Genomic DNA, 18,427 nt, shown 5'->3' with positions numbered 1-18,427 from the left:
TTTTCTGCACAAGGATCAAGTTTGGTTCTATTGACTTTGGGGATATGGACAAAGACGGAACATTCAAATACTCGAGGTGGTAAGGTTAGAATAAGTGGGATTGGAGTCTGAGTAGTCAAGACTTGTAAGGGTGTTTTGTGGTGGAGAACTTGGGTAGGTAGGCGATTCAATACGTAGGCAGAGGTTACTATAGCTTCTAGCCAAAAGGTTTTTGGAACTTGTGCATCAAAAATCATGGCTCGGGTCATCTCAAGTAACTTATGATTTCGCAGCTTAGCCACACCATTTTGTTGGGGTGTATTTGGGCAGGAAGTTTGATAGATAAGACCATTTTTTATAAAAAAAAAATTGCGCATTGATTGGTTTATAAATTCTCCACCATTATCTGGGCGAAGTACTTGGATTTTCTTGTTTAATTGAGTTTGAATCGTTTGGTGGAATGCAAAGAATTTATCAGGCACTTTCGATTTGTGATTTATAAAATATACCCAAGTCATGCGAGAGAAATCGTCCACAAATAACACAAAATATTAAAAATTATTATGGAAAATAGGAGCTGCACCCCACACATCAGAGTCTATTAGAGAAAAACTGGAATTGACTCTAATGTTGGTTAGAGAAAATGAAACTCTGTGATTTTTTGCACGAGTACAAGTTTTACATTTGAGGGGTTTAGTGCTACTTGTAAAAAGACTAGGAAATAAAAACTTGAGGTACCCAAATGAAGGATGTCCGAGACGCCTGTGCCATAACAAAAGTTGCCTAGTAACAGTTCCGTGAGCAAGCATGACATGACCCTGGTATGCTACTTCATCAACGTAGAAAGGCTTTCTCGCTCAATATCACGCCCAATGATCTCATTCGTAAGAGTGTCCTGTAAAAGACAAAAAGTAGAGTACATGAGTACCACACAATTTAGTTCCTTTGTTACTTGACTAATAGACAATAATTTTGATGATAGTGCAGGGACATAGAGGCAATTTTTTAGTTTCAATTCTTCTGAAAAATTAATGGAGCCTCCTCCTTTAACATCAATTAATTCTCCACTAGCTGTTTCAATATGGGCTTTTGAGGGTGATGAGCGGATAATTTATACGCTTTTTGGCATTGTTTTTAGGTAGTTTTTAGTAAGTTCAAGCTACTTTTAGGGATGTTTTCATTAGTTTTTATGTTAAATTCACATTTCTGGACTTCACTATGAGTTTGTGTGTTTTTCTGTGATTTCAGGTAATTTCTGGCTGAAATTGAGGGACTTGAGCAAAACTCTGAAAAAGGCTGACAAAAGGACTGCTGATGTTGTTGGAATCTGACCTCTCTACACTCAAAATGGATTTTCTGGAGCTACAGAACTCCAAATGATGCGCTCTCAACTGCGTTGGAAAGTAGACATCCAGAGCTTTCCAGAAATATATAATAGTCTATACTTTATTCGGGAATTGACGACATAAAGTGGCGCTCAACGCCAAGTACATGCTGCTGTCTGGAGTCAAACGCCAGAAACACGTCACAACCCGGAGTTGAACGCCAGAAACACGCTATAACTTGGCGTTCAACTCCAAGAAAAGCCTCAGCTCGTGGATAGATCAAGCTCAGCCCAAGCATACACCAAGTGGGCCCCGGAAGTGGATTTATGCATCAATTACTTACTCATGTAAACCCTAGTAGCTAGTTTAGTATAAATAAGACTTTTTACTAGTGTATTAGTAGCCTTTTGACCACGTTTCATCTTTGGTCTCAGTTTTGTTTTATTCTTCATCTTAGGAGGCCATTGATCACGTTTTGGGGAGCTGGCCATTCGGCCATGCCTGAACCTTTCACTTATGTATTTTCAACGGTGGAGTTTCTACACACCATAGATTAAGGGTGTGGAGCTCTGCTGTACCTCAAGTTTCAATACAATTATTATTATTTTCTATTCAATTCTCCTTATTCTTATTCCAAGATATACGTTACACTTCAACTTGATGAATGTGATGATCCGTGACACTCATCATCATTCTCACTTATGAACGCGCGTGACTGACAACCACTTTCATTCTACCTTAGGCCGGGCGCATATCTCTTAGATTCCCCAACAGAATCTTCGTGGTATAAGCTAGATAGATGGCGGCATTCATGGGAATCTAGAAAGTCTAACCTTGTCTGTGGTATTCCGAGTAGGATTCCGGGAATGCGGAAAGTCTAACCTTGTCTGTGGTATTCCGAGTAAGATTCTGGTATTGAATGATTGTGACGAGCTTCAAACTCCTGAAGGCTGGGCGTTAGTGACAGACGCAAAAGAATCAAGGGATTCTATTCCAACCTGATTGAGAACCGACAGATGATTAGCCGTGCTGTGACAGAGCATAGGACCATTTTCACTGAGAGGATGGGATGTAGCCATTGACAACGGTGATGCCCTACATACAGCTTGCCATGGAAAGGAGTAAGAAGGATTGGATGAATGTAATAAGAAAGTAGAGATACAAGAGGAGCACAGCATCTCCATACGCCTATCTGAAATTTCCACTATTGATTTACATAAGTATTTCTATCCTATTTTATTTTTTTTCTGTTCATTATTTATTTTCGAACCTATCATAAATCAATTTAATCTGCCTAACTGAGATTTACAAGGCAACTATAGCTTGTTTCATACCAACAATCTCTATGGGATCGACCCTTACTCACGTAAGGTATTACTTGGATGACCCAGTACACTTGCTGGTTAAGTTGAACGTAGTTGTGATCACATATGCCAAAGAGCCATTAAATAAATCTCATGCAAATACAAAGAGGGCAAATCACAATTTCGTCCACCAGAGGGTATAGTCAAGCTGTTAAAATCATGGAGGTCCTGAGTCATAGTATCGATAGTCCCACAATCGAAAATCTATTAATTTATTTTTTAATTGAATTTTGATTTTAGGTCTCCCTTTCATATTGAGTCATGGCCTGGGCTGAGCAGCCAAGGAGTTAAGTAGTCCTTGCCCTTACCACCGCTGCTGCCTTACCATCGCGACTTGCTTCCTCTCTTCTCACCTCGCCACTACTGTTGGTGACCTCTGGGGTGCTCACAGCGGCAGTTCCCTTACTTTGATTTCTCTATGACTTTGGATTATTTTTCCACCAATCGGGATAACCCACAATCTTAAAACAGTTTTCTTTTATGTGTTTCTTCTTTTTTCTTCCACCAATTACTTTTTTCATCAGAGTTGCCCATAATAGATAATTATCTCCATTTAATTTGAAACCAATTGACAAATTGTCAAATTAGTTTGTGATGATCACATTCCAAGACTGTTGTGTAGCATATTTGTAATTTGTAATGTCAATTTGTCAGAAATAGTTGATTTTGTGTTCTTAGAACCTAACTCTACTCTGATACCATGTTACCATGGTACAAAGAGTTTAGGAAAGAAAAGAAGAATTATTTAAAAAATTATCATTTGTTATATTTTCTCTTGTGATTACAAGATTCTTACCAATATATAGACTAAGAGTATATTAATGAGTATGCTAATTATAAAATAATATCCTAATAAATTACATTGATTTTTTTCTGATTTTATCCTCTAATTATGATATTCTAATACAAACATGTTCATTGAAGTAATTTCGGTATTATCTTATGATCTTTTATTAGTATGCAATTTACCTTTTACATTTATTCAATTAAATAAGATTATAATACATGTTCTTCAAATCTAATATGAGAAGTAATACTATTAAAAAAAAGTAAAAATAACAATTTAAAACAACAATTCATCCTCCTCTTGTTCTTCGTTATTTTGATTATCATGATTACCTAACAAGAATAAAACATTAAATTAGAATATTCTTTCTTATTATCTTTAGTTAGTAAGTAGGAGAAGAAAAAAAAACTCTCATTGAAGTAGTATAAGAAAATATTTATGTGTTTGTAACAAAATTTTGGTGTTGAAATTAAGAAATTTTTGTATTTTTATAGTAATATTTTGGTGTCAAAATTAAGAAATTTCGATATTTTTTTGTTTTTGGTAAGAATTTAATCCAATAAGTATGAACCTACGTCCATTCAACTAAATAAAATTACAACATAATACAAACATGTTCATTCAAGTAATTTCAGTACTATTTTGTGATCTTTTAGTATGCAATTTACTATTTATATCCATTCAATTAAATAAGATTATAATACATGTTTATTCAAGTCTAATATGAGAAGCAATACTCCTAAGAAAAAGTAAGAATAACAATTCAGAATTTCTCCTCTTTCTCTTTGGCTGTGTTTTTGTATAGTTAAATTTCGGTGTCAAAATTAAAAAATTTCAGTGTTATTGTTAAGAAATTTCGTATTATTTTCTAATAAGTTAAACTCCTCATCCTCTTCTTCGTTATCATCATCATCTTCTTCTTTTCTTGTCTCTCATAATTTTTTATTTTACCCTCTTAACAAAAATAAAAATAAAAAAAATCAAACAAAAAAATATATACATATTGCTGCAAAAAATTACCAAAAAATAAAAAAAAAGAAAAAAACACAATAGCTGCATGCAGAGAAGAAGAATGAATGCAAAGAAGAGGAAGGAGTGCAAAGAAAAAAAGAATGCAAAGAAGAAGCGCGCAATGCCGTTGGGAGTTGGAGGGTGTTTACACGCTCTCATTAATGAAACTAATTTTTATTAGGTTTGAACCAATTTGATTGAATTTAATTGTCAAAAAAGTTGGATATATAGCGAAATTGTATAATTTTATACATTAATTAACTTCTAAATTTAACTTATATTTATACTTATTATAATATTTTTAAATTTTAAAAATTATTTTACCAAATGTAATTATTATTTATTCGTACTTATTAAAAATTATTGTTAATTTAATTTATCAACTATAAATGATGCAACTTTTAAAAATTAGTTTTTATAAACTATTTTTAAAAAATAAAAATTTTATCAAAGCAAGCGGCGGTATAAAATTGCTTTACATTTAATAATACACTAAAATTAAATTTTAAAAATAATAATTACATCTAAATGATTTTGGCTCAGTTAATTCACAAAAATTATTAAAAAATAACAAAATTTATTATTTTTAATTAATAATTAGTTAATAATATTTAAAAATATAAATTAAAAATATATTATTAATTAGCTAAAAATACTGAAAGCAAAAACAATACCTTCTGTTAATGCTTAAATTTTTCTCGTAATTCGCAACTCTTAATCAAAAGGAGTTGATTTTATGTCAAATAATGAAATAAAGAAGTCACCAAAAAAATAATGAAATGAAGCAGTCCACGCCCTCGTACCCTTGAAAATTGCGGTGTCCGAAAATTGATCGGACGCGTTCAATTTGTGAATTAGATTCGTATCTAAATTTGGATAACATATTTGATAGGATCGATTAATAGATCTGGAAACAAAATTTGCAAATTCAATCCGCTTATTTGATAGATCCAATGTGGCAAAATTTTTTCCGGGACAGACTTTATATTTCTTTTGTCTTATTTTTAATGCTTGTTTTTCTGTTTTTTATTTTTTCACCAATGCTTATAAACATATCTAAAAACATGCTTGAAATAACGAATTATTAGAGATTTAGGGTATAACACCAAATTATTAGGCTGAGACATTTATTATTTTACTTCAAATTTTCAAGTGTTATATCATTATAATTTGATAAATTCTGAAAATCTCATGTTTGGTCTTTTACTATGAATCTAAGATGTACGGACATTGACACGAACATAGGATATGATACGATACGATACAATACAGGACACATAAATTTTAAAATCTTATAAAATAAAAGGACACGACATATATATAAAATGTATATAAAGTATTCTTTAAGATAAATTATAATAATATTTTATTAATATTAAAATAAAAAAATAATTTTTTAACTATTTTAGTGTCTTCTTTTAATTTTATAAAGTAGTTAAAATATTTTTATTTTAATAGATAATAATATATATTGTTTCTAAATTCATTTTAAGAATACATGTTAAGAATAAGATTGAACATGCTCATACGTAATAGTATTTAGGTGCGTACAAGCGTGTTCGAAAAAGAATTCTTTATTTTTTATTAGGATACGATTGGATACAGCAGACACGTGTGTCGAACGAATATCGATGAGTGTCGTGTTCAATATGTAAACATAACAACTCAGTAAAGTGTCCCTGCTCATAGGTTTCTTACGCTTTTTGAAAAACTATCTATTTAGAGACACTTTATAAAAATAAACAAATTCGATGGTAAGTTCTTAGACGTTAATGAATTAATGTGAGATTTGTAATAAATTTTATGAGATCATTAACAACTTTGTTTTAAATTGATAAATCAAACAACAATAAAATTTTATTTTGCTGGATAAAATCGACTATATAGATAAGATTATGCTCTTCTTTTCACATACTTAAACTACTTTAGACAAGTTTCTATTATCCTTTCAATAATAGGCTTATTGAAATTTCTTCATTATATAAATCTTCATTTCTTATTTTCTCTATATATGTGTGTCGCTCATTCATATCAACATTTTCATTTTTACCACACTTAACTTATGTTCATACTCGCCATTTGCTGCTGAACAATCTGTTCCATATAATATAGCTGGTTAAATAACAATGCGATAATCTTTACCTTTAAGTTGAAGAGGTATCTACCATTTTGTCACATATAAAACTAAACATGCTCCTTTATTTTGACCAATCTACTTAGATAGTATGTTTTATATCCTCTTCATTTTTTCATTTTCCTCTATAATATACCTAATATACTTGAAACTCTTTAATGTGGTAGAATACTTTTTCTAATTTTTACTTATGTATTAGTATTTCTTCTCAGTGGACTAAATTTATATCCATATATTCCATCTTATTGCGATTTATGATGAACAAATTATATACCAAAAAAGTATCTTTTTACAAATCTAACTTCTTATTTGAATCCTCTCTGGATTCTTCCATAAGGACAATGTCATTGGCAAAAGCATGCAACATGGTACAAGCTCCAGAATATACTTAGTAAGTACTTCTTAAATCAATGTGAAAAGATGTGAATTTAGAGATAGATAACCTTTGGTATAGTCCTATAGAAAAAACTCTTCTATTACACCACCTTGAGTTTTTATCCTAATTGTAATTCCATTGTACATATTCTTAATTGCACAAATATATGCAATTCTTATTCTCTTGGTTTATAAAACCTTTCACAAAACTTCTTTTGGTATCCCATCATATGTTTTTTTTCCTGATTGAAAAATACTATATTTAGATTCTTTTTGTTATTCTGATACTTTTCTATCATTCTTCTCAAGAAGTATATAGTTTAAGTGGTGGATCTACTCGGAATAAAAACAAAATGGTTATCGTCTGATACTCATATCTTCTATCTCAAATTTTATTCTATCCTCATGAGTATAATTTTTCTAAAATTTTCATAATTTTATATATTTTTCTTAGATAAAAAAGAGAAGATTTATTTGAATTTGAACTAAAATATAAAATTATGATTTTTAATCTTATCTTTGTTTTTTTATAATTTATTTGAATTAAATAAAAATATCTTTTTATTTATATTTTAAAGTTAATGTATAATAAGAGATAAATGAGGACATTATTTGCTATGAAATGGTTGGGGTGCAGACATTAATATTGTGTTTGAAAGAGAGACTGAGATTGAAAGACAGAAATTGAAAAAAATAGACTGAAATTAAATTAAGTCTTTGTATTATGTTTGGTATAAAATGTATGTACATAATTAAGTTTTGTTTTAATATCCTATTTGATTCAAGATAAATATAAATATAAAATGAGAATATTTACCAAAATATTCTTAGTTATTAAAAAAATATTATTAAAGTTTCGATCCTCGATTTTAGAAATTTCAGTACCTTGTGACTCTACTTTCTAAAAATACTAAAGGAGCAATGCTAGGGGGCCAGCAATTTTTGTGATTGTTAGCCATCAACTAGCCATCAATGATGATTTGATGGTGTGAGATTGGTGTGAGATTTCATCCAATGGCTCACCTTTTTCTGCTGGTTACATGCTGGCCAAAATTCAATAAAACTGCTGGCCCCTAAACTTTTTCGATACTAAAGCATTGGAATTTTATATTTCGAAATTAAAATTTTAATTTCAATCTCTAACTATCAAATACCATATTAAATTCTATTTTTTTAATTCTAATTTCAGCCTCTAAAAACAAAAACTAACTAATTGTGCTATTAATTTTGCCTTATAGAATTATAGTCAATACTAGGGACGCACCTATGTTGTATTATAGGGGCACTTGCCCCACTCTTATTTCAATTTTTTTTTAAAATATACATATATAATAGAGTATTTTACTTGAACAAAATGAAAGGAAGAAATATTTACTCAAATATAATAATGGCAATACCTTAACTTATGTGTCCTGATTTATTATTACGTAAATCGTAGAAAGTTACCACGGTTTTACTATTTATATATAAACCGTGGCAGGTAAACATGATTTATAAATAAGAAAAAATGTACATAAACCACCGTAAGTAACCACGGATTATGCATGAATAAAGTAGGTGAAAATTGTGCTAGGTTCTCACAGTTTATGAGCATAAAATCCCCTAAGTTACCATGGAAACTCACCTGCAGTCGACTTCACATGAAGTTGTTTTTGGATGGATGACACGTGTTACTATTTGGTTTAAAAAACCGGTTTATTTTATACAAATGATTTAATTAAAAAACCAATTGATGATAGCTATGATGTTTGATGTTTCACCGTATCTTATTTTAAAAATAAATTGACTAATTTAAATTGAAAAATTGTAGTTAATTGTTTACTATATAATTTTTTTAACCAAGATTAAATTAAAAATTATTTAAAAATAAAATTATCTAATATATTGGATCAGTTCAATGTTAATCAGATTTTTTATTTATTTATGGACTCAGTAAACTTATTTACGTTTTAATACGATTTAAATTATATTAGTATATTTTTATTTTTTATTTAATTTAATTTTATATAAATAATTAGAATTTTATATTATAAAATTTTTATTAGTTTGTAATTTAAAATTTAAATAGACATAATTTAAATTAATAATTTATAAAATTATATGTATTCGTATTATTGTACTCATATGATTTTTTTTACTATTGTACTCATATGATTAAATTATATTTATTCGATTAAAAAAATAACGATTGTTAATTTTTAACTAACAAATAAATACGCTTATATTATTTTTAAATTAAATTTTTTTAAATAAATGTACTCTTATTATTTTAATTTTTTAATTTAAATAAACATATTAATATTATTTTAAATAAAATTTAAAATTAATATAAGTAGGTTTATTTAAAATTTTAAATTTTAATATTTTAAATAAACATATTCTTATTATTTTAAAATTTTTTAAATTTAAATAAATATAATCATATTATTTTAAATAAGTATATTCTTTTAATTTGAAAATAATATGAATGTATTTAAATAAAAAAATTAACAACCGTTATTTTTTTAAATCGAATAAATATAATTAATCATATGAGTACAGTAATACGAATACATACAATTTTATAAATCATTAATTTAAATTATATCTATTTAAATTTTAAATTATAAACTAATACAAATTTTATAATTTAAAATTCTAATTATTCAAATAAAATTAAATTGAATAAAAATAAAAATATATTAATACAATTCAAATTGTTTTATTATTATTATTATTGTTATTATTGTTATTATTAGTATTATTATTATTATCATTGTTATTATCTTTATTATTATTATTTTTATTTTTATTGTTATTATTGTTATTATCAGTATTATTATTATTGTTATCATCTCACTCATATTTATAGAAATTTTCTCTTCATAAACCGTAACAAAAGTTTTTGCATTTATATATTCCTTCATAAATCGTGGCAAGTAGGAGGATTTTATGGTCAAAATTCTCTCTTCATAATCCGTGGTTACTTACCGCGGTTTATACACATTGCGTCTCATACATAAACCGTGCTTACCTGCCACGATTTATGTATAAATAGTAAAACGTGATAACTTATCACGGTTTACATAATAATGAATCAGAATACGTAAGTAAAGGAATTGTAATCGTTTCTCTCTTTTATTTTATTCAAGTAAATTACCTTATATAATATGTCTCCATTTTAAATTTTAAATGACCCCGTTACAAATAAATTTGGCCCAATTATTTAAAGTCTCAAACCCATTTTATCTTTCTATCATTTTAACTATTAGTTAACCTAATCTTCTCCCATTCTCAAATCCCAGCCGTCACCACTCTTTTATTCTCTTAAACCCTCTTCTTAGTTTCATATTTTCAACTTCCTTTTTTCTATTCATTTTCTAGTAGTGGTGGTTCATCTTCTCTTCATCAAAATATAAATTTTAAATTCTCTATTTTTTTTATATAACTCTCTATGACTCTATGTATCTTTCAATTTCATTGTTTCTCTTTTTTATATTTTCAATTGCAAAGTTTAATTCAAACAATTATAATTTAAGTATTAATCTAATTTTTTTATTCTCGTCATAAATTTATATGTTTTATTTTATTCACAATTTAGTAATTCTTATTATTTATTTGTTTATCTTTTGTTCTATTTTATTATAGGTAACTATGTTGCATGTAAATTTTTAAAGTCAATTGATCAATTTACTAATTTAAAATATATATTTTTTAATTTTAAAAATAGTAATAAAAAATATTTCAAAAAATATCTTTTGCTTTATTTTATTATATGTAATTTTTGAATTTTTTTATTCGAGTAATTAATGTGTATTTTTATTTTTTTAAATTTGAATTAATATATCTTTTTATAGTAATGTATATTATTTTTGTCCCTAACATAAATTTTCTAGATCTGTCAATTGATAAATATATTTTTGAATTTACACATATATTTTCTATTTAAACAAAAATAATGTATAACCCTTTATGTTTTTTCCATATTAAAATTGATTTCCCTCACTAGTCACTATACTTCAAATATGGAGACTCACATTTGCCACTCACTATAAAAGGCATGTCCATGGGTTTATTTCCATCTCCGAGTCTCAGCTAGCACCTACTAACTTTCATCTTTCAAGTATACATAGCACGTACCTCCCTCACTTCTTCCTCTGCTCTTGCCTCTGTTACCTCCCTCAAAACATATTTGACTTTACTTCATCACTACCTCCATACTATGATGGACTTATCACTACACAAGCAACTCTTCCCCCTCCTCTCTCTTCTCTTAATTCTATTTCTTTCAGGTATAAGCAAATAAAAACAAATATACAAAGCATTTATATATGTCGCTATATACTGGTTCCTTTTTTCTTAACTCGTTATTATTCTTTAGGACAAAGGATGCAAGCAGAGGCTAATAATAGCCTTCAAAATCCCCAACTCTGTGAACCAACCAAGAAACTCTTCGTTTTTGGAGACTCATATGCTGACACCGGCAACATCAGAAAAAGTCTCTCCAATTCATGGAAAGACCCCTACGGCATCACCTTTCCCGGCAAGCCAGCCGGTCGATTCTCCGACGGAAGGGTCCTCACCGACTACATTGGTATGTTGTGCTTATTACTTTATCATTATAATATAATTAATGTACGACTTAAACTCACATAACATTATTTTAGGGTAATAAAGTGATAAGCTTAAAGAAAAAAAAAAGAAATCCTTGCAAAAATAACTACAAGTGGTGCTTACTTCTTTTTCAACATATATATGATTGTTGCTTATTATTTTATCTTTAGCTTTCTTTCCCAACAAAAGTTTTGCTTTTTGGTCTGCTTAGCATCATTTAATATAAAGTAAATATATAGTATACTAAATGGCGCTTTAATTTGCTAATGCTAGCATATATTAGTACTCTTTATTATCGATATTAGAACTTGGAAGCTGTGTGATGGTGGGGTTCTTTCTCTGCTGGCTTCCCACTTTTCCTTTTCACGTTCAGTCTCCACTCTATTCCAACGTCGTGCTGTTCTTTCTTTTGCTATGAAAAAAAAATTACCCCATTATATTATTGTGGTTCTTTGTGTCAACTTTTATTTTTCCCTTTTTATTTTTATATATTTGTTATTTTAACTCTGTTTTGATGGTTTACCTAGCACATTCTTTTCTGCGTTACCTATATTTCTCCTTTTCCATAATCATAATGAATTATTAGAAGCATGTACGTTTTCTTTCTTTGCTTTCTCGCGTGACACCAAGCTATTGGACCCAGAACGCTTTTGTCTTATCGTTTCTATTGGAAATCAATTAGTCATCGCTCTTTTTCCCATTGGCGGTCCCCTTTTCAGGTCTTTATTAGTCATCGTGTTTTCGAATTACTATGTCCTCTGATCGTATTTTACCCATACTGACATGATGATTGACAAATAAATTGCTGTTTAAAATGTGCCGTAGGTTTTAATTAGAGTGCGGATTGTTCCTATGGGGAGATTAATATATGGTACAGTAATTGTTAATGACATTAATGATTGTTACGAATATATGATTCTGCACTAACTGCAAATATATTTCTTAGCACTAGTGATACACCTTTGGCTCTTGGGATATCCTTCTTTATTTTTTCATATCCCAAGGTACCTTTAGCTTTTATTATCAGTCGTCCTTTACAGGCTTTACAACATCAATTTCTAAACTAAAGCATTCTAAGGAATGGCGCTGACGTACCCATTAATCCGCGCCCATTAACGATATCAATCTCTCCACTATTATTTTTTAGTTACAAAAACCATAGACATTTGGTTCACATATTTTAAGGGGTGAAAGGTCTGACACAGGCCCTAAATTTCATAAGTTTTGGGATCATCTTTACATATCAAGAGGATTAAAAAATTGGTTTTATAACGATTTCTAAATATTTTTATGTTTAAAACATCTTCACACAAAAAGGTAAATTTTGTAATGGGTAAAGTATTAAATTGTTCCCCTTTATTTGGGTGTAATTCTGTTTTAGTCTTTAAGGTTTAGAATGTCCTATTTGAATTCAAAAAAAGTTTCATTTAATATTAATTTAGTCCCACACAGTGAGGTCAAACTTAAATAATTAACGGAATGTCCTACGTAACAACATATAAGAACAAAATTGATAATCTGAAGAACAAGTACAAGCTTCAGAGCCACAAAATCAACCGTTGATACATCAATACATTTATTTATTATTTTTCTTATAATATAAATAAAATATTTTCTTTAGAACTAAAAAGAATGATAAATAAACGTATTGATGCATCAACGATTGATTTTGTGCCTCTGGAATTTGTACTTGTTCTCCATATTATCCATTTTATTCTTGTACTGTTGTTATGTAGGACATTCTGTTAATTATTCAACTTTGATCTCACTGTGGGACTAAATTGATGCTAAATGAAATTTCTTTAGATTCAAATAGGATACTTTAAATCTTAAAGATCAAAACAGAATTACGCTCAAACATAGCGGACCAATTTAATACTTTATTTTTTTTTATTCATAAGTTTACATTCTCAAACACTGTTCAACCGACGTGTAGCTAAGTTCCAACCATGTTAAATATTTTGTACAACTTTTTTTTAATATGAATTAAAATAAGCTCACAGAAACAAGCTTTACTTCTTCAGTTTTATTACTTTATAACAATCACATCAAAGTATATATTAAAAATTAACTATAAAATTAATTATTAGTATAAAATATATTTTAAAATACGAAATACATATTAAAAATAAATTAAACAATATATATAGATACATAAATATATAATAACTAATTGTCAAACTTGATGATTAATTTTTAATTTATATATTATTTGATTTTATAATATGTATCCTATTTTTATCCTATCTTTAATTGTGTGTGTTACTGTGTTTTTGTGATGGACATGCATGGTTGCGGTGCAGCTAAGTACCTGGGAGTGAAAACACCTGTGCCATACAGATTTCGGAAGCAAATGGCGCAGCAGCTGAAGTACGGCATGAACTTTGCAGTGGGTGGAACTGGCGTATTTGACACGTCTACTCCAGGGCCCAACATGACCACACAGATCCAATTGTTGGAGCAACTCATCCACGACGGACTCTACACCGCTTCTGATCTAACCAACTCCATCGCTCTTGTCTCTGTTGCTGGTAACGACTATAGTCACTACCTTGCCACTCATGCCTCTCCTCAGGTAAACTTACTCTCTCTTGGCGACATTAGCTTCAAAGCCTCCGCCACATAACAAATTATCTTTATATACATATTTTTATAAAATAAATGAGAAATTTTTATTCTATTTTATTTAACAAAATACTAGATGTAGTTTATCGGAATTTATTCTTTTTGATGATCATTTTTAGCATTAATCCTATTCTTTTAGTCTAATAATTTAATAACATACTTCAATTTACACTTTTAATAATTGATGACCAAAATTAATAAATTTTAATGATCCTATAACCCTTCTCGTTTATTTATATTGCGATATATTAATAGATTATTATTTTTTATAAAAAAATTCAAGAACTAGTAATTTTATTTTATATTGGCTATTAATTTTAGTCAATAATCTAATATCTTTAGCTTAATAGTTAAATAATATATTTTTAGCAAATATTTTTAAATATTATTAGCTAATTTTTCCTCAAAAACAATAAATATAGTATTACCTATTTTGTATATTAAGTTTTCAAAAACTACCTAATAGATATTACCATAATTAATTAATTTAAAAAATCCATTTATTTTTATTATAAAAACATTTGAAGATAATTGAATATCAACAGAAAATAGTTGTCTTATTTTACATTCCCTAATTACTATTTATTTTATTTTTTAATTATTGTTGATATAATTAAATAATATTAAATATAATAAATATATAGTCACCAAAAAAAATATAATAAATATATAACTATAAATCTTACATATATAAAATTATAAATATTAAAGTAAATAAAACATTTTTATATTATTATCTCTAAAACATTACTAATCCTTTCTTTTTTCAACATTATTGATGTATTATAAGTTATAACATAAATATAATAAAGCTCATTTAATTTCTAATCACATAACTACTCTTTACGTAAAAGCATTTTTCGTAAAGACAATAGTTATCTACCAAAAAACAATTTAATATATTTAGTTAAATTATTTGACATAATACATATATCTTTAAGTTATTATTTTAATAAAAATATTTTTATATGAATAATTATCCAAAAAATAACTAAGAAATAAAATTCAACAAAAGAAATGCTCCATTCAATTGATATGTGAATACCTTTTACATATTCTGCCTTGTAAGATTCTCTATAGTAATATTTGGTAATTAATAAAATTTAATCTAAAATAATTAATTTTTTTTTATTTTTGATATTATTTAGTTGATTGAGCCCAATTTAATAATTATGATGTACACTTAGGGCTGGAAGTAAGTTAAGGTAGTATATGAGCTAATTCGAATTCGATTTTTAATAGCTCGATATATATATTTCATATGTATATGTATAATATTAAAAGTATAAATTAAATGCATATAGGATATATATATATATATATATATATATTTTAATGATCTTAATTATTTAAAATTTTATATTTATTTTTATATATAATTTTGATGTAGGATATAAATAAAAAATTTATAAATTATTGATAGATAAACAATATATAAAATTGATTTTTTAAAATATATAAGTTATAATTTATTAATATAGAATTATCGATTATGTTCCTATTATTTGAGTCAGTTCGAGCCAGCTAGTAAGTTTTCGATAAGCCGAGTTTGAGCTTAAGAAATAGGTTCAATTGTTAATGAGTCGAGTCGTGAGCCAAGCTCAATTTTTGTGAGTTGAGCTTGAGCTTAGTCTAACTTAACTCAACTCGACTCACTTTCAACCCTATCTACACTGTCACAACTTTAAACACACTCCAACCTTATAGTGTTGACGCTCGAATTTACTTAATCTCTTGAGTTAATACTAAATCAACCTAACATTCAATATTTAAGAAGAGAGCTAAGAACATAAGAGAAATGAAGCTTTGGTAAAAAAAAAATACTTTATTATTCAAGTGTTTGTTACAAATGACTTATACTCTAAAATCTAACTCTCACCCCCTATTTATAGCAATTCACCTCCTCAATGGATAGTTAAGATTAAATCTAATCGGTCCAGATTGATCATACAGAATCTTCACTACAAATATCTATCCTATCACATTTTTTTTAAATATTTCTAGATTATTCTATATATTACTCTTTATACTTCTATATACATCCACACTCTTCTAGAATATTTTATGACCTTTCAGAGTCTTCTAAAACCTTCTAGGATATTTTGCGACCTTCTAGAGCATTCTAAAATATTCCAAAACCATTGAGAGCATTCTCAAACTCTCCAAAAAATTATACAAACACCGCTAAATCTAACATTCTAAAATTTATCGTGACATTCTCCCTTTCCTATTGCACAGACGTCCTTGTCGCATTTTATTTTTGATAGCACTCTAAATATTCTTAAAATTATCACATCCCATTTAGCTTTGGCTATCAAAAATTATTTCCACTTGAAAAAATGAGTTGTATAAAAATTGTTAAAATATCTCTAACTCAACATTCAAAATTTCATAAATATAATATCTATTATTTAAAATATATAACGTCTATAATCGACGTAACAAATTGAGACTATTTATTATTTATTATTTTTTTATTTTCACACTTTGAATTTTTTTATTTTTAATAAATTGAGACCGATTGAATTTGAGATTATTAGATTTCTTTTATAAAATATGCTATGGTGATTTGGGACTAATTTTAGAGTCAATAATATAAGAGTTTGAAGTTTTTATTTAAAAAAAATTATATAATTATAGATATAACAATAGAAAGTTTTGTGGGATTTGATTCTAATAGAATTTGGAAGTAATGATTCTTTGCGTAAAAAGAATTAATTGTATTAAATAAGTCAAGAAAGTAATTTACACTATTTTTTAAGTGAGAGTATTATTAAGTATATATTTTTGTTTATTGTTTAAGGCTTTTTGGTTAACATAATCTGATTTGGGGACACTGGCACTTGTTCCAGGGTCTACCATATTTCGTGGCGTCAGTGGTGAATCAAACAACAAGGAATCTGATGCGGATCAAAGCATTGGGGGTAAAGAAGATCATAGTTGGCAGCCTCCAACCCCTTGGATGCCTCCCTCAGGTCACAGCCTTCTCGTCCTTCCAACAATGCAACGCCTCTTCCAACACCTTGGTGGCTTTCCACAACAACCTCTTGAACCAAGCAGTTACCAATTTGAACCAATCGTGGTCGTCGTCCTTCGCGGTTCTCAACCTCTACGACAGCTTCATGTCCGTCCTAAACCACCCTACGACGCACAACATCCAGAACCAGTTGCGGCCGTGCTGCGTTGGCGTAAACAGCAAGTATTCATGTGGGAGTGTGGATGAGAATAACGTGAAGATGTATAGGGTTTGCGACGATCCCAAATCAGCCTTCTTTTGGGATCTGGTGCACCCCACGCAGGCCGGGTGGCATGCCGTGTATAACAAGTTAAGAACCATGAATGCTCTTCAAGGAATTCAGTTCTAGAATTACATAGATAGAGGAGAACTGACGGACTGCATCCATGCTTGCTTGCGTTGTTGCTTAATTGGTACATGTAAGCTCAATTAAATTAAGTTTAGCTTAGCTTGGCCTGTTCTTTATGTTACGTCAACACATGCGCCCTTTCAGTTGTACTTGTTGATTGTCTCTTCAAGCTAAGTTAGTGTTTTATGTTAATTCTGCAATGTGCAAATAGAATGTTCATCATTTTATTGTTCCAAACTAACAAAATTGATCTAAAATGAATACGTTGTTAAGAGTTATGCACACACTGTACTATAGTGCCATGCTATCTGATCTTCATCGGTACGGTGTCCATAAGGAATGTAAAATTAATAAGGTTAGGTTTGACTAGTCATGAATCTAAAGTCTATATATATTATCACCGTTTGGTTTCATCAATTATTATTAGGATAATTGTGTCATTTGCAGCCTGGGTATACTACATCAAACTTCCAAAACCTATAAGCATAGACATAATGAGCATACTATACATTTTATAAGACTTAAAAGCAAAATCTAAACTAACAATAAGACTTAAACTCAGTTTAGATAAACAGTTTAATTAAGTTCATTTTGAAAAAATTATTTAAACAATAATACTACTAGAATATTAGTTATTACAGACAGATATTTTCGACAGATTTTATCCCATGAAAATACAGACGGAATTTCAGAGAGATTTTTTGTTGAAAAATAAAAAAATGAATTAGCATAAATTACAAACGGAAAAAGAAATCCGTCGATAATTCTGTCGAAAAATTAATTTTTTTCGTGGGAAATGATTATAGACGGAAAATCCGTCTATAATTAAGTGGACAAAATGCTGCGTTTTATTAAATTATTACAGACAG

The 18,427-nt window shown here is 28.5% G+C and overlaps 1 protein-coding gene and 1 long non-coding RNA gene across 2 annotated transcripts; one reads left to right on the top strand and one right to left on the bottom strand.

The window, feature by feature from the left end:
• Positions 1-518: 518 nt before the first annotated feature.
• LOC140173464 (uncharacterized) lies at positions 519-14,190 on the bottom strand. The gene is made up of 2 exons (XR_011862353.1): positions 13,880-14,190; positions 519-874 (listed from the first exon to the last, which is right to left on the bottom strand). It is a non-coding gene; the product is annotated as an uncharacterized lncRNA (long non-coding RNA).
• Positions 10,974-17,750, top strand: LOC112696672 (GDSL esterase/lipase At5g03610). The gene is made up of 4 exons (XM_025749499.3): positions 10,974-11,246; positions 11,336-11,548; positions 13,872-14,143; positions 17,046-17,750. The coding sequence occupies exons 1-4, from the start codon at positions 11,177-11,179 to the stop codon at positions 17,556-17,558; spliced, it is 1,068 nt and encodes a 355-aa protein (XP_025605284.1). The 5' UTR covers positions 10,974-11,176; the 3' UTR covers positions 17,559-17,750.
• The last annotated feature ends 677 nt before the right edge of the window (positions 17,751-18,427 follow it).

Source organism: Arachis hypogaea, chromosome 6 (assembly GCF_003086295.3).
Source record: "Arachis hypogaea cultivar Tifrunner chromosome 6, arahy.Tifrunner.gnm2.J5K5, whole genome shotgun sequence".
Taxonomy (NCBI): domain Eukaryota; kingdom Viridiplantae; phylum Streptophyta; class Magnoliopsida; order Fabales; family Fabaceae; genus Arachis; species Arachis hypogaea.
The sequence above is the reverse complement of the archived record's forward strand: the minus strand, read 5'-3'. Positions and strand labels throughout refer to the sequence as shown.